At 35.4% G+C, this 22,939-nt stretch overlaps 1 protein-coding gene across 3 annotated transcripts in view; it reads left to right on the forward strand.

Moving 5' to 3' along the window:
• VTA1 (vesicle trafficking 1) overlaps positions 1-13,658 on the forward strand; it is a 40,895-nt gene extending 27,237 nt beyond the window's left edge. For 2 of the 3 annotated variants that reach the window (XM_031049824.2, XM_031049826.2), the window contains exons 6-8: positions 3,191-3,367; positions 5,427-5,507; positions 12,555-13,658. In XM_031049824.2, coding sequence (XP_030905684.1) covers positions 3,191-3,367; positions 5,427-5,507; positions 12,555-12,700 — 404 coding nt within the window. In that variant the 3' untranslated portion in view covers positions 12,701-13,658. The remainder of the gene's footprint in view (positions 1-3,190; positions 3,368-5,426; positions 5,508-12,554) is intronic. The other variant, XM_031049825.2, reaches the window with a different exon arrangement.
• The last annotated feature ends 9,281 nt before the right edge of the window (positions 13,659-22,939 follow it).

Below are 22,939 nucleotides of genomic sequence, written 5' to 3' on the forward strand. Positions count from 1 at the left end.
AATAAAAAAAATTTAAAACCCAAAGAAACAGATAGTCTGGGCATACTGCAGCTCTGAGGAAAATCTGAAGAGTGCATGAATTCATTATGCTGGAATCCAAGCACAAAGGCTGATGAGGTTCCAAGAGAAGAAACTCAGCTGGAGCTGAAACTGAATGTGAAACAATTATGTCACTGTTTCACAGTCTAGTATTCAGCATCCTTAGGCAAATTGCAAGGAACTGTAAATTCTAGGTTATTGCAGCTTTGTGAGAAATTAGTTCTCTTAATTTTTCTAGTGTTCATTCCCATTCCCTGTAAAAAATCTGTTTTTCAAGAATGTAATGGATGTTCTAACCACAGAACTTAAAACCAGTCTGTTGACATACGTTCTTTTCTAGCAGCCTGAAATACTTCTGTTTAGCACTACTGTTAAAGAACTCTTCACAAATACTGCAAGCACATATCTCAAAATTATTCTGATACTTCAATCTTTGATAAAGAATATTTTAAATATTTACTTTGCAGAAAGAATACTTACAATGCTCTGATGACATTTGAGCACTTTAAACACCCAAGAAAAGTTAATTTAAACAAAGCTACTTTTATGTTTAATACAGCCTAACATTTACCAATTGCATAATGAGCAAATCAAACAGTTAATCTTGGTCTTTTGATGCATATGTCTGATTAAAAAGTGTATCACCCTTCTGTGAATTTACCTCATACAAGCACTGTTATTAAGGGTGGTCAGCACTTACAACCCTTTTTTTGGTTGGGTTCTTTTGTTTATGACATTGCCAGGCTTTAACCATTTGAGTTCATATCTTCCACAGCCAGTGTTGCGCACTTCTACAGGAGTGACTTGAGACCATGAACTCTATGCAGTGAGGATGTTTGGAGCTGAAACTGGAAATGCCTTGAAAGATGAGATTGGGAGGTAGTGCAAGACAGGCAGAAGTATGGGGGAAGAGTTTTCAGGTACAGGATATGAAGTCCTAGTGCAGAGAGAGAGAAATAAGAATGGGACTGAAGAGCCAGATAAGGGCAAAAGGAAGCTGAAGGAGGCAGTATAAATAAGTAAATGCGTTAATGGTTTCAGTCTGGGCATGAATTTATAGGTAATTTCTCTTAGTTTTGATCATTAGTACAATGAAAGCATGGTTTATCCCACTCCTTCATTCTCAAAAACAGTTTAATAATTTTTACAACAGCTTTTTCCAGATAGTAGCTTCAGGCAGATGCCCAACATGGAAAATCCAACTTTTTTGGCTACGGTTTGACCAGGATGTAAATAATTGATAACAGTGTTACAAGTAAGCTTGGGCAACTTTCAAACATCACAGATGTCGTCTGGGTTTTTGTTAAACTAAATTTTATTTTCTGAAATGGTCTTAATTTTTTTTTTTCAGTTAGCACCAAAACCACTTAAAAATACAACCTTCAACCAGTGGTTTATTATTATCATTACGCTGTTATTTAAAAGGAAGCGTATATCCTGTGTTTACTTTTGAATCTCACCCTTTTCTTGCCAGTTTTAACACATTCAGTTTTACTTCCATGCATGTTAGCCACATGATATTGCAGTATGAGTCACTAGCAAAAAATACAGCAAAGGAAAAACCTGGCACCTTAAGCTATCCTTTGCCTCCCAGAAATCCGCCATATGTTTGTTTGCATATGTCAGAGATAGCTTCATAAAACTACAGCCTGAATTTTTGGTTGCAGCAAGTGAAAGTAGTATTCACAACAGTAACATACAAAACCAACTATGTTTTCTGTTTTTATATTAAATTTTGCTAGCGGTGCTTGACATGCCTGGCAGAATTTTGTTTCAAGGTTTCTTTGCTTTTTAATGCTTTTAAATAAAGATTCTTGGTATTAGACTGTGGATTTGAGGGATTTGTGTATTCATACGTAGATGTTCTGAATGAAAATAAACTAATACAGCTTTGCAATATAAAACAAAAATATAATTTTTAACTGTGCATTTATTAAAGTCCAGTAAAAATGTCTTAATGACAATACTGTTGATTTTGCTGTGCATTATAGCCCTTTATTGTAATAAATTAATACTGTGAATTAAAAGGTGTTTTTTGTAAAGGTAGTACCTTAAGTACTTCTGGGAGGAATAGGACCTTACAAAGGAAAAAAATCAAAAAGTTTGTATTAGTAATACTGTCGATAGTAAGCTGTTTTGTTATTAAGTAGTAGAGTTGTTTGCATAGCACATCATCTTGTATAGTTGAAGATCAGTGTGGATTTCATAAACATCTTTTGTCAGATCTATACACTACAAGTTTTGTGCTCCTATATTAATTTTGCTCCCTTTCAAGAACTGAATGTTAACAAAGCCATTCCCAAAACTGTTTCACCTGATATTATTGACATAGTTGGATACTTACGTAGTCAACGAAAATTAACTTTAAAAAACTGAGATAAATTCAAATTAAGGAGCAGAAATCAACCATATTCTAAATTAACATGATTGTTAGCATGCTAAAATTGGACAATTAGTCTTCAAAATTACATTGAATTATCTAGAGCAGAACCTTAAGAATGTAACTAGATAGAAAAATAACATGTACATTCTTTGTACGCTCTATGGGATATTTTGAACCTCATTATTCTTATAGTGCATTATGTGCTCTTAACTGTTCAGCTACAGTTATGACTTAGCTAAGCTGCGTTTAGTTTTCTTGTTCAGTATTATTTTCCAGAAGTTCCCTTTCTTGTTATTTCTTTGTGGTTTGTTTAATTGATATGGACTGGAAGGATTGGCACTGTCTTTACAAAGAGTTTGTAAGACAAATACAGTTTTCCATATTCTGGTTCATGCATATATTAAAATATAGGTTACTGCATATTTGTAGTATCTTGTTCAACTACTGTGGGTGCAGTACATGGAGATATAAGGGATTGTACTAAAGAGACATATTGCTTACTCAGAACAGTAATGAGATGATCCTTCAATTTAAACAGAAGAGAGCTTTGAAAATATGTTTATTCCTAGATCTTTATCCTATGGTATGTTGCTTTTTTACTTTGTCAAATCAACCGTAGGTGGTTTGGGTTGATAAATGTTTTATGTAACATTGCGGTAGCAATTTTTCTACTAAAAAAAATTTGAAAGGAGGCTTTAGAAAGGAAGCCTACATTTACAAGTGTTTGGATAGAAGAGTTGTAGTAATTCCTGTTTTGTGTCATCTTAGGAGATGTTGAAAGGGAAGAAGCAGAGTCATCTTCTCTCCATAGTGGAACAACTCAACCAACATCATCATCTACATTTGAAGGTAACAACAAAGCAACTAGTAATTACACTGGCATACATATACCACCAGGTGCCCATGCACCAGCCAACACTCCAGCTGAAGTACCTCATAACACAGGTATGTCTAAATCACACTCCAAAAATCCATGCCCATTACTGTGAGGCAAATTCTAGCCCTCTTTCCATTACATATTAAGTAAAATAATACAGTTGTTCTATGGCAGCAGCAACTTTATAAATCAACATTGTAAAAATGCCATTGGGAATATTTTTTATGCTTTTCCGTTTTTTAAAATATTTAATTAATATTTTGGAGCACTTTGCCAGGAGAGATATATGAACTGAATGAATGAGTGTTCTTGCAGAGTGGTTTTTTCTTCTATAGAATAATGCATTGCAACATCTATATACTGTAAAGCAGTATTGGAGTCTTTCACTTGATAGATGAAATTATATTACCTCATTTCATATTTAGCTTTCCCTGTGCAGATAAACTGCTGTTCTTTGTGGGAATGTATCCAACATAATGTTGAAACTGTTACAGCAACACTCTAATGGTACATGCCTGATGCACCGTTCATACTTTTCTCTATTTGGTTAATGCTCTTTTTCCCATGCAAGTGTTTCAATGTGATTGACCTCAAAAAATATAATTAATGGAAATTTTGTCCCTTGTTGTTAATCATTCTGGCTCTTATGTCCTTCCTATTCTGTGTCATTTTTTGGACCAGAACCAGTCCTTAAAAATCCAAGGTTCCTCCCAAGATGCTGTATTAAAAAAAAAAAAAAACAACAGGAAAAAGTTGTATTAACTTGTTTGTGAATATAATTTTTTCACCTCATGTTACCTTTTTATAATGATGTTTCATAAGACTAAAAACATTAAAAGCTCTTGATTTCAGTCCTGATGGTCATTTAATTTTTCAGATACATTTTTATATTATAGAAAATATGAGATGCTTTTGTTTTTCTTGTACTTTCTCATTTTAAAAATGCTTCACCCTACGAAAAGTTCAGCATGCTCTTTCTTTTCAGCTTTATCAAAGGGAAATCCTTCAGATAGCTGGGGTTGTTTGGGTCTGGGAGGGGGAGAGTGTTGTTTTTTACAGTCAGCCTAGGTAAATGTTTAGCTCTTTGTTTTTACCACATCTGAAAATTATGGAATAAATACCTTGTTGGAATACATGAATTCTTTACATTGCATAGTTTTAACTATCAGACATTCCATGAAATAACAGCCAATGTGGTTAAACCATCTTCCTACAAAGCATATATTGTAGAAAGAACTTATATTAGTCTTGTTTGTTCTGCACATACTGCAGAAATTTAGGTTTGGATCAGCACACATGAGAGTATCTGAAATGTGAATGCAAATACAGGAACGCTCCCCAACATCAAGTGCTCTTTCTTATTCTAGTATCACCATTTCCCTTTTACATATGGCTAGCTTTTTGACTCTTACCAATTGTTTTTTAAGGAATTAGGAAGGAGACAGTTTTAAGTATGAGATGGCAGACATGATACTTTAAAAATAATGGAGGATCTGATATTAAAAGGCAGAATTTAAAGTTCAGATATAAAAGCTTACTCCTACTCTTATCTAGCAGGTTTTCCTCACTACTCTAGGGTAACAAGTATCTTTTGGACTAGGCTTTTCCTGGTTTTTTAATTAAATTTCTATGAAAAACTGTACTGATAGAATCAGTGACAGCCTATAAATACTTCTGTATTAATTTATAAAACATAGTCTGAACTGGGGTTTTAAAATGCATGTAGTGACAGGAAAGGGGTAATGATTTTAAGCTGAAAAGGGTAGATTTAGGGTAGAAGAATCTTTCCTGGGAGGGTGGTGAGGCACTGGCACAGATTGCCCAGAGAAGCTGTGGCTGCCCTATCCCTGGAAGCATTCAAGGCCAGGTTGGATGGAGCTTTAAGCAACCTGGTTGGGTGGAAGGTATCCCTGCCCATGGCATGGGGTTGGGACTGGATGATCTTTAAGGTCCCTTCTAACCCAAACCATTGTATGATTCTATGAATTGTCAAGATTGGAAGGCTGTCAGTTGCTTAATTTAAAAACCATTGAGTAATTACCTTTTCTGTTTTCATATTATGCCTGCTTACTTTTAAAGTCTATAAATAAAAATAACCCAAGACCAATTTTTTGTATTTATTTGCAGGAGTGACAAGTAACACCATTCAACCTTCTCCTCAGAATATTCCACTAGTCGATCCTTCCCTTTGCAGTGCTCAGTCTGCAGGTAAGGTGATGACATTTGTATTGTCTGTACAAGCAGTGTGCTGTGTCCTGTGTGTCTCCCATGTGCTGAAGGAAAAAGTTTGAGAAATAATGTCATTGTTACCTGAACACTACTAGTTCAGAAAGAGAATCATCCTCATCTAAATACCATGTTACTCAGAGTTTAATAGTTCATGAAAGCTTTGCTACAATGTATGATTAGTGTTGCCTGTCTGACTTTTTCAAACCAATGAGCTAGCATGTATTAGGCTTTATTTATTTTGTTGCTTGTCAGGTGAGGTTCTCATATACTTAACAAAGCCTAAATTCCTGATGGCATTGCTAAATTATATTTTTGGTAATTAATACACTTTCCCTTTACTTAAAATTTCTTCTTCAGGGTCAGTAAGCTATTTTTGCAGTTCATTAGATAATCACAGTATTCCAGTGGGTTTTTTTATTGCAGCATGATTGTTACATGCACATGTTGATCATAAGTAATACCTGTATTAAATGAAATAATTTAGAAGGTACTACTAATGATGCCAATTTGACATACCATTTAATCAAGGCTTTGATCTTCTAAAATGACAACTGGCTTTGATGTTAAAATCACTAATAAGCTATATTACATGTATGTTATGTCTGCTTAAATATATCATGCTTTGAAGTACACACAAAAATGCTAACCTTAGAGAAACCGTGGCCTGTGAAAGCGTGGTGACTGAAAATAAAGTTGAAATCATCCTAGATCCTAATCTGTTCACATCCGGCCCTGTAGTTTTTCCTCGCCAGGGAAAGCTGGTAATATATGTAATGGTTTTAAGTTCCAAAACTAAATACAGTCAATTATTGACTATTATGACTACTGAGTTTAGATAGTTAAATTCTTGTATGTCATAGTTGTCAAATATTTAGCTGGATGTTTCAGTTCACTATGTTGATGAAGAGTCTGTAAAAATACAAACTTTCTGATACAGTGGAATATTATAATAAGAATTCAGTATTTAGCTTATTTTCAGGGTGCCATCATAAGAATGCTTAAGGATGTGTCCATTTTAATATATTAAGAAGACATTTTTGTAGAACATGTCTTAAAAATAAAAGTAATAGAATTACCTTTAATAGAGACATATTAATCATTAGTATTCTCTTGAAGAACTAAAGGCAAATCCTACTCTTTGTCTGGCATATTACTGTAGTGTCTCATGTGACACCTCATTGTCTTGAAAACATTACCTCAGACCTGTAGCTGAACCATTTAAAGTTGGTGATAGTTTTTTGAGTTTTGAGGGAAGTTGTGGGGCTTTTGGTAGCTCCTCACCAAAAACAGATGAAGGCTTTACTTAAGCTTTACCACAGTAACTGCTACTTGGAAAGCAAGTTTTGTGTTGTTTGTCAACAAAGCTTTCATATTTAACCATCTTGTCATGATCTGCTAGATAATAATTTTAATAGGTTTTTTGTAACTTCTCTGAAAATTGTAGTTGTCAGTTTTCCTTGGTTTCAGTGTTTAATTCTAATTTTCAAAAATATAATTTTGATTTAAACTTTAATTTTTCTTTTAAGTGTTAGAAGTTCATCATTCAGTAGCTGGATAGTATCAGTGCATTGCTCCTTCTGGCCACTTACCTGCTTTAATAAGTACATAAATATAAATAAAAAGAATTGAGTGATTTAAGATACCCTGTGTTTGTGAGTTTGTAGTAACTACTGTCATGAAAATAAGAGGTTAAGACCATTGCTAAGCACAGTGATGAATCTCTGATTTGATCTGAGGATTTGCATGACTGCCTTCTTCTGCACATCTGTTGCATCACTGCAAGTTTGGATCTTGTAACAGCTTAAAGTTCTCCATCCGTGGCAAGTGTTAAAGGCCAGGCTGGATGGGGCTTTGAGCAGCCTGATCTAGTGGAAGGTGTCCCTGTCTATGGCAGGAGGTTTGGAGCTAGATGATCTTTAAGGTCCCTTCTGACCCAAACCATCCTGCAATTCTGTGATTCTTATGAATCTATGATTCTTACAAGGAAGTTTTGCAAAAGTGCACCTGAAAAGGTGATACAGCTCATACAGATCCTCAGGTTTGAAAGCTTAGAAAATACACTGTCAGTTATGGAGGAGTTTGAGAAGACACAAGGGATATGTCGGCAGAGATACAGCAACAGTTTTCTTTGGATGCATAGAATTAAGGAGCTTGAGATCAATGGAAAGTATTTGTCCTTGCCTGTCACTGTCCTGTCATCACCCAAAGCATCCACCTTTCAGCTGTACATGTAAGAGTAACAGCAGTTGTCTTACTTCTTTGTGCTGCCAAGGAGTCCTTTAAATGCCAACAGTATTCTGTTGATAGTAGTTTTGTTCCCTGACCTGTAAGGAGATTTAGAATTGCCTGTATCTCACAACAGATTTATTAAACTGTGGGGTGAAAAGCCCTTCCCAGTTCCCGAGTTGCAATAGATATGTTCAGGCTAGATCCTGGCTACTGCATATTTAGGGTAGACTTTGGTATGCACCATTCCCATGGAACTGAAGTTTCCTTTGGGTAGAAAGAAAGGTAAGTTTTTCTCTCCGATAGCTACATAAAGGTAGCACAGTGCGAAGTAGAATTGCTCCACAGTTTGGATACTATGTCTGTGTCTATACTAATAAATTACACATGCCTGTAAAAACACTTGAGAACAGCTGGCACAAAACCACTCACATCCATACTATTAAACTTTTAAACCTTCTAAACAAAGTAGTTTGTGAAGGCTGCCAATATTGAATGGTATCTAGCCCGCTCTGACCACAAGTCATGCCCAGGAATTGTTTGGGAAAGTGCTAGTTTGCATGGGCCAGAACCATACTGGTAGCTGTTCCAGCAGTTTGAAGGTGTAGGCAGTCAATTTTGAGTGCTGAGACACGTTCCCTGGCACTGTTGAATGTACTAGCATAGTCGTAGCCAAAAAGGATATTCCACATATTCCTGCAAGGCTCTTTCTGTTAGTACTATCAAATGTATATTTTTAAAATAAATTACATATTTTATTTCCATCCCATAACATAGGAAAAGCAATTTGATTAATGATATTTTGGGAGAGAAGCTTTTGGTGGAGAAGAGTGGAGTATTTTATCAAAAGAAAATTAAGCTAAAGTAACAGTATCCTTTGATTTTAGTCAGCATGAGTCCTTCAATAATTGTCCTGTCCTGTGGAACAGGCTTTGAACTTTAACATTGACTTTTGAAAGTGTCAAAGCCTATGCACTGAAGCATTGGTTAACGTCTCTGACAACAGAAGATAGAGCTACACAGTGACTTTACACGATGTGTGTGTGCGCTTCTCAGGTGTAGTTTGCTTTTAAAATGTATTACTCTAGATTTTACTAACACTAAATGCATTCATGGTTGTGCTATGCGTAGTTTTTATAAAATCATCTTAAGTTCCTGTATGCTCCCTTCCACAGATGGTATACCATAGAAAAACCAATTGTCCATTCTAGGTATATGTATGTTTGATTTTTCTATACATGAAGTAGAAATAATAATCTGAGATGTGTTTTCATGATTTTAAGGAAAAAAGTCTTTGAGGATTTCTTTTTCAAATATCTTAAGTGCTTTAATGGGAAAAAAGAGCATCTTGTTTCAAAAATAATTTCTGTTACCATTGCCATCACTTTATGCACCTGGTTGCATTATTAAAATTTTACTAAATTCACTCCTTTGTATTTGGGCAACTTCATAAAAAGGAAAAACATCTTGTAGATAGAAAAGGATAACAGGGTGAAGCAAATACCTCATGTAAAATACACACTATTTGCATTCTAAACCTACTTTCCCCCCCCCCCCCCCCCGCATGATTTTCATCATCTCTAGTGAAATTTTCTTTTGATTTTCACTTCCTTTTCCTCTTAAAGAATGATGCTTGTTGTTTATAGATTCCATATGTCTGTCACGTTTCAGTAATAAATATAACTACAGTGCCAGTAATTTCTGTTTAACACAAAAGCAGATTTGTTTCAAGGTAAATACAGTATACTTTTTCCACCTATGTTGCTGGGCTTTTTTAGTTCAGAGTCACAGGATGATTGAGTTTGGAAGAGAGCTCTGCAGGTCACCTGGTCCAATCCTTCTGCTCAACCAAGGGTCCTGTAAAATGGGTTGCTCAGGGCCATGTCCTTTCTGTCTCACCCTGCCCCTGCGCTCTCCCCGTGGTTTAATTTGCAGCACGGAAGGATGTCTCTGTTAATACAAAAGCTGTCTTTTGAAGCTCTCCAAAGATGGAGACTCCACAACCCATCTGTGCCAGGTTACCCTCACAGTAAAAAGAGTTGATTCCTGGTGTTCAGACAAGACCCTGCTGTGTTTCAGTTTGTTCCTACCACCTCTAGTGTTGTCACTGGGCACCACTAAAAAGAGCATGGCTCTGTCATTTATGCACCCTTCCTTCAGGTATTTCTTTACATTGATGAGATCCCCTAAGCCTTTTCTTCAGGCTGAACAGTCACAGCTCTCTCAGCCTCTCCTCATATGAGAGGTACTCCAGACCCTTAATCATCTTTGTGGCCTTCATGGGACTCTCTCTCCAGGATGTCAGTCTCTTTTGTACTGGGGAACCCAGAATTGGACACAGTTTTCCAGGTTTGGCGTCACCAGCACTGATCACCTTCCTCCACCTGCTGGCAGCACTCTTCTTAATGTGCTTTACCCCGCTTTGCTGCAAGGGGAGATCATGGGCTCATGGACAAATCAGTGTCTACCTGGACCCCTGGGTCCTTTTCTGAAAAGCTGCTTTGCTTTTCTCCAAAGCTGCTTAACCCTTAGAATATAGAGTATGTAAACTTGAAGCCAGTTACTAATTTAATGTGGTTATAACTTCGATGTGAGTATAGACAATATAGTTAAGTTTCACATTATCTTCAAAACTTAAAAACACAGAGCTATTTCTATTCTGCTTGTTTATTGTGAGGTGCTGACTTCAGTAGGAGCTGAGGCTACTGCTGAGCACATCAAAAGATCAACACCCTTATTGTGTAAATTTTGGTTTATAAATTTAAAATTGTTAACTTGTTAACTTTTTTCCCCTCAAGTTATGTCATAATAGCATCTGAAGTAGATTTCATAATAAATAAGGCTTTATGCCAGGAAAACATTAATAGAGCTCATACTGCAAAAATAAGATTAGACTGGTGAATTTAGGCTTCCTTCCAATAAATTAGTTGAATACTGAGCTGATGTCTTGGCCAATTTTTAAAGAATGATTTTGTAGTTTCTTTTGGCATCATAGCATAAAACCACTTTAAGGGGAACTTGGTCGTTTTAATTTCTTAAAGATGTTCAGTAATGTGGTTGCAGATTGACCCCAGCTGCTTTTTAGTCTGTGACTTTATTTAGGTCAAAAAATAACCTAAGTGTGTGCTTGTGTTTATGCAGTCCTTCACATCTATTTGCTCATATGTGTATTTTAAGAGATTTAATGTGGCTTCACTTATTCAGCAGTAAATTAATATACATTGCAGTGATAATGAGACCACAAAAAAAAGTTGTCATGTGCCTCAATACTCAACAGTGATTTTGTGCTCATATTTATTTATTGAAGGGGATTAAGTAGAATTCTAGAGTATCTTAAAAATTGATACTATTAATCTTAAGAGCACTAACCCTTCTGCTATTTACCAAGGTAGAGTTGTTTTGAAAACCAGCAAACTAGTCTAGGTTTTCTGTTTGTTCAAGAGCTTTTCTTAAATAATAAAATTGGAAAAAGGAAAAGCAAATGTAATAGACGTTTTCTGATAAGAACAGAGATTTTTTAGTAAACATTCTCACAGTATTGCTAACAACAGTTTTATTTTGGAAGAAAGGGTTCCAGCTAATTGAAATTGTGACATAAAAAACATGGATTTAAGTATATTCATGTCCTTGCTTAAAATTAGGGAGCTGTACTTAGCTGTATCTTTGTTCAACCAATTTTCATATAAAATCTGTGGTGCTTTTTAAGTGCATTTTTTCTTAATCTGTGAAATCTGTTTATTGCTTATAAAATGCTACATGGGAAAAGTACTAAATAAGTACATAGTTCTCTAGTATTGCAGTAATAATTTATCTATGTCCATAAAACCCAGTCTTTTATAAGGTAAATTGTTCTGAAAGAATATAAGTAAAGGATTTATAATCTGTCCATAGGTTATTTGAGTGCCATGGGATTAGCATTGAAACTCCCAGTGAATTTGTGGGTGGAAAGAGGGACAGTAACATAACTGTGCTTTACTCTATGCACACATCAGTGATGGTGTTCGCATATTAAATCTTCTGCCAGTTAAGGCATAAGTCCCCACTATGTTTTCTAGAAGACTGAGTGCATGTGTCTGAGCAGTACAGAATTCTCAGTGTTTTAAGATAGGTCAAGAAAATATTCTGAGTAATAAATAACAGTTAATTGTTTTATACTATGAGAGGGTTTTTTTGCTACTGTTCTCTGGTGTTACAAAAATGGGCGCATTTAATGAGATCAATTTTGGTTTTGTTCATCTTACATAATGAAATTGAAAAAATAAATATTACTTGATAAACAGAAATACAAAATGTACAAAACCAGAAACAGTGAGAAATGTTTCTGCATTTTCAGTAGTTATTCCATTTCAGAAAGAACAGTTTCTAACTATTATTCCTGAAGAAGAGAGCAAAGTAATTATACTGTAAGCACAAAACCCACTGTCCTTGTTCCTTGCAGGTACAAGATTGATTACTGCTAACTTGTTGTTATAAAGCTCTCCTTTGCTGTCTCAGATGAAGAGCAGATCTTTCTCAAAGGTATTGACTTACTTTTGAAAGACACTGTGTCATATAAATACCAGTGTGTAGAAAGATCCTCTTACATTTTTCAAAATGCCAGCAGCAAAGTAGTTAAGCATTACATGAATGGAATTAAAAGACAACAGAAGAAACATCATAGCTTGGTCTTTGTAGTATTACCACAAATATTACTGGTTTTCATAATATTACCGCACATATAAGTAAAACACAGAAATTATGGAAAGGAAGCCTCAATCAGATTTCCTTTATAGTAACTTTGTAATACTTATGTTTTTGCAGGGGAAGTCCGTTTGACTCCAGAGGACTTTGCCAGAGCTCAAAAGTATTGCAAATATGCTGGCAGTGCTTTGCAATATGAAGATGTGAGCACTGCTGTACAGAATCTACAGAAGGCCCTGAAGTTACTGATTACTGGCAGAGAATGAAGCCTTTATCCAACAGATTCATGGCTTTTGCCTAAAGAACTAACAGCTTATTACTGTACCTATTAGGGGAGTGGAGTTATACAGAACTTCTCAGTCCCATCACCCATGACAGTGAAATTACTGTTTCAGTGTCAGGTTAGCAATTAATGGTACAGTAGGTAACTCTTCATTTTACAAACTGTGGAGCTAGAAATACAAGAATGCAGTGGCTTGACATAAGCAAGATGCTAAAGAAAGCACTGTGAACACTGCTCAAGAGTTAGAATTCATCTTGCAATATTTAGATTATTGGAATGGGAAAAAGCTGAAAATGTAAAAAAACTTGAGCATGAGAATGTTGTATTAAAATTCTTGCTCTGATTTTATTATTTCAAACAATTATTTAATAAGTATAATAGCTTTAAAATTATAGGTTAGATTAGAGTTTTCCTCTGGAAATTAGAGCATGTGGGAAAGCCCGCAGTGGGAAGGACTTTTTTCTATACATATATTATTTGGATATTATCTAAGACATAAGTCAAAGCTGAGGGAGACTTGGGGACATTTGTATTTCATTTTAAAACATGATGGTAAAAACATGATACTTCAGAGAGAGTTATTATGACGGTGTTCCATACTGAATCCCCACAACTGTTGGGATTGCTACATGTATTCTTGATATTGGTTCTTGCTCCTTTTGTGTGAACACTTAAAATTTTGTATATGTATGGATAATTAAGAAAAAGTACTAATATTTGTCAGAGATGATCCTGAAACGAAAGGCAGAGATTCTAAACCACCTGAACTTTTAGGGAGATTTACTCTGTAGCTGTTCCATCTTTTAAGAAGCCATTAAAGCAGTATAAGTTCATCTCTGGTATTAGTGTCATAGAGCTTCTTATTTCTGGCTAATATTCTTCCTGTCTGCTTTGTTCTGGAGACTTTTTGGACTTGGGATTTAATTAAAATATCTTGGAAACCAAATTTGGAGTCTTTCTGAGGTCTGCACTTGCAATTATAGAACTCTTGATTGTTAAAAATCCATCCATGCTGTTTAAAAGAAAGAATAAGTAGTCTTTTAAATGGTGTGACATAATAACTGGGTACAACATAGTGCATGTCTGATTTATGTAATAATTTAATGACATATTATCTGATCTTTTTTCAAAGCTGCTGGATCAAATCCATGTATTTGTGACTGCACTATGTCACAGTGACTAAAGACAGTCTGATAGTCAAAGAAAAAAGATGAGGAAAAAATCAAACATAAGCATGCATTAAATTTCAGCTGGTTGTATCCTCTTAAGAGTGCAGAGGTTTTGACAGCAGGTTTGAAAAGAGTAGTATGAAATTTGTAAATGTATGCTTAAGCTTTTTCTTTGACTGACCTTTAATAGACAAAATGTTATTGTTTGTGTTGGTTTCTGACATGGGATAGCATGCTAATCTGGACAGTGATTTGGGTTGGACTTTAGTAGTTCGGGGAAATTTAGAGCAAATCAGTCTGAAACTTTTTTGACAGTAATATTGTACAGACGTGGGCAATAAGCCTGTGTTTGGTATGGTGCTTCATGCAAGATGGATCACTCAGTTCAGTATCAAACTGAATTACTGTAAATTATTCTGTGTGTTGTGGTGTTACACTGTGTTTGGAAGAGCTGCTTTTCAGTTGAAATAAGCATACAGAACATTGATCCATGTAGAAATACATATATCGTTGCTATAACGAAAAGTCTGAAGTTGCTTTCGTTTGGGGATCATAGCAGTATTTGCCAATAGCAGCTTCAGTCATCACTTGAAAGAGGAAAGTCAGTTTTTCTGTTTCTATTTATAAAAGAATTCTATCAATTAAAAGAACCTTGGAGCTTTTGTATTACATAGAAAAATAGCAAGCTATGGTATAATACTGTATTATTTGAGGCTTTTCAATTAAAATTAATATTTTACTGGTGATTAAATGATATGAAATGGAAGTATGTAACTAAGAAAGTTGCAAACAAATGTTTACATATTTCTTAAAGTGTCTAAAAGATTGTCTGTTGCCATCACTCTGAACCTCTAGATTCCTCTGGGAAATGAGGGTATCATCAGTGCAAAAGCAGTAAGAATGTAAAAGCAGAAAGCAGTTTTTTGAGTCTTCATTTACAAATGCATAACCTCGTCTTGCCGGGAAAAAAAAATAAAATAAGTGTGATAGTAAGTGAAAATGCTAACATGGAAGTTTTAGAATTTGTCAGAAAAGGTATTAGGACATTTTTTCTACACATAAATTAGTGTTTTGAAGATCTAGCATATAAAATTCTCATGAATTCTGGAATATTAAACATATAAAACATATCCTAACACTGATGTTCAGACCACAGTACCTGAATTAGCATATTGAGTTTAATTTTGCATAAAATTATTTTGCTCTGGGCATTTACTTTTAAATAAGAATTTTTGTAACAGCCTGTCACACCATGCTTGAAGCCATATTTCTAAGCTGCTAACATTTGATGCAACAGACTTGAGTATTTATCATCCAGATAAAACTGATGTCTTAAGTAAGTTATAGCAGAACGTTTCCATTCCAGTAAATATAGCTTCTGGAACAGCTTTCAATGTGGCAAGTAGCCCAAAAGTACAAACCAGCGTTGTGGAACAGTTGAAAAACTGTACATATTTGAGAATGTCAGGAAAATGTATGTAGATAGCCTGTAATTATTCCAAATTAGAATTTGTGGTAGGCACTGGAATTTATGGCCCCATTGTTAAATATTGTGTGAGCTTTTAAGTGTTGACTGATTCATTTTACAGCCGCTCTGAGTGATGAAGTATCAACCCATAGCTCCTCTTACACCAAATTCCCAACACATACAAGTGCAGTATTAAATAAGTGAGAGTGCAGTTTTTGTTGTGTGCTACAGTCAACAACTCTCTTCTTCACTATGATTGCCACCTACATCCTTTTGATTTTTCTCCTTTGGATTGTGAGTTTTCAATCTTCTCAGGCTTGCTTAAGAAAGGAGAAAGAAGTGTTTTCTGTCAGATATTCTACATTCTGGTTTGCTTCTTATGCAAGCTGAGATTTTAGTTAAGCTAAAATTCTGTTCAATGTTTGTTGCTTAAAAGGCTTTTGGTATTACTTAATATTTGGCAGTTCTTTATATTTTCACCTCTCTGGAGGGGAAGTTCCATTTTATACTTTAGAATTCCTGCAAAAGTCTTCGAAAAGTGTGTTGCAGAAGCTGGTCATAGTTTATAAAATGGTGGAGATATTTTTCAAATGTGCAGTAATTGGTTTTACTACAGGTGTTCTTTTCAAATTGTTGCATTTTATGGAATTTTTAATGATGTCCTTTGTAAATGAAGTTTCAGAAGTATAGACTTAAATATCATATTACAGAATGTGATTGTAATTGTAGTATTTGAAGCTATATAATACGACAAATTAACAACAGAGAAACTTGCTGTCTGAAGCAGAATTAGGGGGTGGTGTGTGGGCAGACACATGTCTGTGCATTTTTAGTATAATGCATGTAAATTCAGAGATGGGCTATAAGAATGCCTTCCAAAAAACGTAAGTAGTGCCTTGTTTACAAGTATTGGTAAAAGGTCAGATACAAATAAATAGATACTATTGACAAATGTTGTTCCTAATGCTAAATTTTAAAAGTACTAGTATAGTGCTAAAAGTTAGCTTTTATTTGTGCAGTATTCCAAATGAATGATCTTTGATTTTGTCCTTTTTCATGTCAACAGTAAAATAGGAGCTAGTTACCAAAAAAATGAGAACACAGACTGAGAGGAAGTTAGTTGTACGAAAGATCAAAGATCGTTTCTGTTATTGTACAGTCTTCATGATAAAGTCCTGATTGAGATTAGAAAGTGCACTTGCTTATAAAGTATAATTACTGCTTGCTTTTAAAATGTCCTTTGTTGTATGTGGTTTATAGAATTAGAGCCTGAGCCTGGATACCTGGATTAGGAAAACCGAAAGTTTGATTCCAAGTTTCTAAAGCACTTGTTCATCCTTGGGAAGGTTTTTCTGGCTTCTGCCAACTTTTGAGAAATGGTTCGTTTCCCAAAATACCTGGAAATGTTACTTGTAAATGAAGGTATGGCAGGACCTGAGATATTGTGATGACTAGATTTTTTCTAGTGACACATTTTGTCTTTATTAGGTCTGGTATTTGTTATGATGCATAGTAAGTATTCTGTGAATAATAGTGAATGTGGAGCAGAACTAAGAGATTTTTTTATGCACTGTATGAAATCAATACCTAGTGTGTGTTTACTTGTGACTGTGGAGGAATATCTAAATATAGTTTGCATGTTTCTGAATACAGACACATTTTAAACTTGCAATATGAAAAGCTTATCAAAGATCTAGATGTGTAGCATATTACCAAGGTACGGCACTGCTCAAAGTAGAGGCTGTTATCTCGTGGTGTGATTGCAGCTTTGCAGGAACTAGCCTTACTGAAATCCTTGTAAGATGTAAAAAACAGCAAATATTTTTTTTGTGCAGAAGGTAGTAAAGTGTATCGGCAAAGTCTTGGGAAAAATACTTCATTCAGTGTAGATATAAAATCTGTATTTGTAAAACAGGCATGCAGGTATTCTGCATGCACTTAGGCTCAGCAGCCCTCTGATAATAGAAGCTTTACACACATCTAGCCTTTATCTTACACTTAATTGCCTGAGTAACTTCATCCATGTGAATGGTCCTATTGAGGGAATAAGAGTGCTCATGTACGTAAGTGCTTGCTGTGTTTGGGTAGAAAGCTTTCCTTGTTCAGTAAAATATAGCTAGAACAATGGCAGTGGTTTAATGGATCCAAGTGTGGTGTGCTGCTAGTTCTCCATTGTGGAGGTTCTAATCTCATAATACATATACTGACAGATCTTTAGATGGAAGTCTTTTTTCCATTTATGTTTTCTGTTGGGAAATGCTGAAGTTTTTATTTGCACCTTATACAAAATAATAAATCTTACCTAAGGTAATTGCACTGGACATGCAGAATAGGACAGTACACCTTTGAAGGCTTTGTCAGTGTCTTTTATGGTGCAGATATATCTAAACACAGCTAAGAATATTTTATTCTCGGCAACACATGCAGGAACATGATCAGGCCCCACAGTACAGGCTCTGCCGTGTATACTGAAGGTGGTCCTGAAAAGGGGCAACTTTTGTTCACTCTCAGCCACCTATCTATATTAGAACATTCAGCTATCTTTCAAAGAGAGCATTGTGAGCACTGTTGAGCTTTCTTCCCTTAACCACACAGCTTTAGATGACATATTTCTCCCACAGACTCCTTGGAGTACTTAGCAGTCAACCCTGTTGAAGCTCAGGTGAGATACAAACAGCATTAAATGTGAAAGTTTCTTCATACAGCCACTTTTCATACTGTGTAATGTTTGTTGGTACTGTTCACTCAGTTTTTCTGTGAAGTGATCTGTTTGTGGATGCTTCTGCCTAAATATGACTGGTTTACAGACCCATTTGTATTTGCTCAAATCACTAAGCTCTCTGAACCTAAGCATGTTGGAGTATGCTGAACACCCTGCTGCTGCATTCTAGCACCTGCAGTTTCTTCAGTTTCTGAAGGTGGAAATGCCTGTCAAGATTACTGAAATCTAAGCCCTAATTCTACAGTTTTTTTTTATCAGTTCTTCTGTCACAGTTCATCACCACTTCTTTTTTTCCTTGGTTCACACAACTCCAGTGTTAAATTAAAAATAAGATTAGTGCTACAAACATTTTCTGTCAATGCCTAGTGCTCTGTTAGTCTTCTGTCTAGAAATTCCTTGATCTTCAGTCAGCTTCCTTGTCTTTTAGTCCTTAGCTATGCAAAATGTAAGGACTTGAGAGCTCCCAAGAGAAAACATCTGTTTAGGCCTCCCAACTTAAAAGCTCTTTCACATTCAAGCCTTTAGAAAAAGGAAATGGAAAACACAGGGTGGGAACCTTTTTTCCAGACAATGCTTTTAGAGACTGAAGAGGCTTTCTCTTTGTAGGGCACTCTGGAGAGGACGTGAGATTACCACCCATTTTTCTGAAATTCTTTGTCCATTAAGACTTTGATTTAAGGTAATTTCTTGAGGTTTTGGCAAGCAAGTGGCAGACGTTGAATCAGTCTCCATCTTATTAAGTTCATCCATCATCACTCCAAAACAAAGGTCTTGCTGACTGGTACTGGGTGATTAAGTTCAAAATGTTTGACATTACACTGAAATGCCTAGGAACTTTGACAAAATATATCTTAGAGGGAATTAGTTTTATTTAACTAATATTTCTCATGCAAATTGTTAAGATACCTTTTCATCACTAAAATGACCCTAGCAGATGTTGGTGATGGTGCAATGTAACTACAAAGTTAATGCATGTGCAAAATGTAAAATAATAAAAAGTTTAGGATACAAATTCATATTTAGCCTTCTTTACAGATATGCTCTGGGCAATACCCAGTAAAAGGACTTTATTTGGAAAGCACATCTCACACAAAAATTTCTACATGGAAGTGGATGGAAGATAGGGAAAAACAACCCAGGCTCTGAAATAAAACAAATGTTGAAGATGAACTGCATTGGGAGGTCTGGGGGACATGTATGCTAATTTCTTCATCCAGTACTCTAAATATCTATTTTTTTTCTATGGGGACACCATAATAAGATTAATACATACTTGTGAGTGTAAAAGAAATCAATGGCAATTAGTATTAGGCTCTGGAAAAAAAATATAATTGAAGCCGGAGATTTTATGTATTTGAAGTCTCAAAATAGTAAAATGTTAGTCGAGACGTGGAAGAGGAAACTTCCCCAGCAAAATTCACTCATCCTTCAACTATTTTTTGTTAGTGGATTACTCTAGATTCATTTGATTGTCTGGAGTGTGAGAGATTTCTACAGACATCTATCCAGAGATTTTGCTAAGTAAAGTTCTCAAATAACTACTGTTTTACTTAAAATTAGAGACAAAGTAAATGTTTGGGAAGCATTGATGCTAATTTTTATTTTGCCTCAGACATTTAAACATACTCCAAACTTGGAAAGGGTAGCTTTAAAAGATTGCATAGCACATCATTTTTTAGCTGATATTTCATTAAATGCTACACTTGACACCAAATGGAGTTTCATAACTTACGTTACTGCATTCACAAACAAGCCATAATGCTTCATGATCACACTAAATCCTGGCATCTGTTGTAAGCATTCAGCTTTGTTGAATGCAAATAGATTTATTCAGTAGTTCCCTTCCCTGGCACCACAAATTTTGATTTACAGGGAGAGAAGAAAATTACCTGGTCAGATTCTACATGAAAATAGAGCTAATAAAATTTAGTGTGTGAGCATTGGTTTCCATCTTAGTAATGTCTGATTCTGTAATATGTAATTTAGTGTCTGGAAAGCAAGTTTTCTAGGAGGAGAAATCTAGAGTCATAGAGATCTTTCACTAAAATGATGAAATTAGCACTTTCCTGGGGACAGAATCAGAACCTTCAATAACTAGGTCGAATTCACTGCAGAGAAGGTTATGCAATATAAATGTGTGCAAGAAAAAGTACTCTTTTTATGCTGTTTACCTCTTTCTGACTGCTTTCAATTACTGTTTCATGCATTTAGCCAGCTTGCTGGTTCCTGGAGTTGCCATGAGTCATGAACAAATCACATAAACAGTTTCAAAGAAACACAAGTTGCACCTCTGCAATGTGGCAACAATAATGGCAGGTACTTCAGACTTGTCAGTAGCTTTTTTTCCTCAAAGTTATGTTGAAAAAGTTATGTGACTTGCTGACAAGGTAAATGTTGCTGAAGTTTAGTGTGAGGTGTCCCTGCCCATGGCAGAGGGGTTGGAACTAGATGATCTTAAGGTCCTTTCCAACCCTAACTATTCTATGATTCTGTGAAGTGAATGGCTTGCTTTGTTCGTGAAGATGAGATGGAGCATGCTTATACATATGCATGCTGTTTTATACATTGGTGCAAGCGTGATTTTCATGGATCCCTATAATTGCTACATGAATGGTAGGTTCTTCGAGAAGGGACAAATACTCTTTGGTGACATGATTGTAGAGTGTGTAAAGTGAGGGAAACTTCCAGAGAAGGAAGGAAAGTAATAAATTGAGGATGAAGAAAACTTATATCTAGGTTGCCCTAAGTGGAAACAAAGATAATTAAAGCAGAAAAATACTCCAGAGAATCAGTTCAGATCTTTAGGGCTTAATTTTTAGCTACTAAACTGCTTCTGATGTTTTTTAACACCGAAGTTTATATATCCTAAATGTCACTAGTGGCTATTGTGATTTTGTCCATTTGCTCTGTGTTATTAGAGTCTGGTATTCATGGTATAAAAAGATGTGTACATTATGGAGATTTTTCTCTGTCACATTTATTCAGGTGTGTTGCTTTCTACCTGCACAGTGTTTGCCACTTCTGATATTTTCTTGGGAATGGAATTTGTAATTACTATCTGGCTGCCTACCATCTGGGCACACCTGAAGAGTGCAGTTTTCTGTCTGTGCCATGACCTTGTTGGCATGCTACAGCATTACCTTATGCTTTTTTTTCCCAGCATACAGGTTTCCACAGCTTGTTTTTGTTCTAGGTCTGCTTTCACGTACAAAGCAGCTTAGCTCTGGATGGTGGGGACTCATTTATTTCTGTCTTGCCAGCTCCTAGAGGTCAGCACACTAACCAAAGGGGATTTTTTTGTTGTTTTTTCTCTCCTTACAGTGTTTTACTTGTGCATCTTATACCAGATAAGCAATTTGTAAAAGGGAAGGAGAAAATTACATCATTTCATATGATTTTTTGTATATAATCTTATTCCAAATAGTGCTTTTGCGGTTGTTCTTTCCATTATAATAATGTATTATGTCTTAACAGGATACATCTTTGTTTATTTCCTCTAATTACAGTATTGGATGTGAAACTTGACTTTTGCCAAGTAACAACCTGCCAAAATAGCAGTTCAATGAACCAAGACTAGTTTAGGGGGAAGAGGCACAAGTCTGTATTTTGCAGTGCACACTCCATTTTGATCAAGTTTTGCTTTGTCCTTTGGAAGATTCTTGGATTACAAAATCTTAAGGTACAAACCCAGATGAACCAAGGAGGGAGAGTTCAAAGCAGGCCACCATGTCAAACAGAATCCCTGAGTTTTTCATGACTCTAGCTGTCATTACCCTACATAACTGCTGCCAGTTTTCTAGACGGGGTTTCATCTATTCAACAGGTGTACTGTTTTATTTTCCCCTTAGTTCTGACTAATTTCTTTCAAATGGAAGTGCCATTTTGAAAACAAAATAAGATTTGGTGCATATGAATTTTGTGTTGGATGCTGCCCTGATGGGTATTCAGGAGCAGTACTTCTGACCACAGCACCATGCATTATGAAATAAACAGGATGTAAGCATGCCTATGTTTTACAAAGCACCATTCTTCTTTTTAAAATGGAAGTGTATTTATGTATTGAAGTATATCCAGTGTTAATTAGACAACAAAGCAATAACCATCTCTTTACAGACTAGTTAGACTTCCTACTGTTGCCTGTTTGGAGTCAATAATTATTGTCTGCTGCATCCTTGGCAAAACTAGCAACTATGCAAAGATGATCAGACAGAGCTTTGACTCTCTTACTGTCATAATATGGATATTAACTTCTAAAGGAAGAGCTATGCATTTTTATATTTATCTTTGATTATTTTATGAATGATCCTAACATGGGACTAGCACCAAAGGCGAAAAAACAAACAACAAACAAAAACATACCAAAACCAAACCTAGACTTTACTTTCAGTGATGGATTTCTGTTTCTAAACTCCATTTAGAGTTTTAATTTTTATTTAGTTTTATTAGTAAATTCTCATGAGTCCCATTCAGCTAGTGGCCCTTCATCTGTTAAGCATGTTGTCTATTTTCTATAGCACAAGCAATAGAAGCAATAAACGTCTAGGAAAAGTTACTATTGAGGGAACCAAAATCATAAAAGGTTCAGCAGTCAAGTGCTTCTAATGTCACCTGATGCAATTTATTAATCATAAAAATGTATTAATGATAAGTATTTCTAATATATCTTAGAAATATATCTAATATGTACTAGAATATATATCTGCTGATATATATTATAGTATATTTTACTGTCTTCCCAAAGGAACTTGCCACTGGTATACAAAAGATTAAATAAATCCATCTCCAGAGAAGAGAGATCACCACTGTGGCTGTTCCCTGGTCATCCATAAGGAATGTAGGTGTTGGAGAGGTTCTGGCATCCCC

This window comes from Melopsittacus undulatus, chromosome 3 (assembly GCF_012275295.1).
Source record: "Melopsittacus undulatus isolate bMelUnd1 chromosome 3, bMelUnd1.mat.Z, whole genome shotgun sequence".
Lineage (NCBI taxonomy): Eukaryota > Metazoa > Chordata > Aves > Psittaciformes > Psittaculidae > Melopsittacus > Melopsittacus undulatus.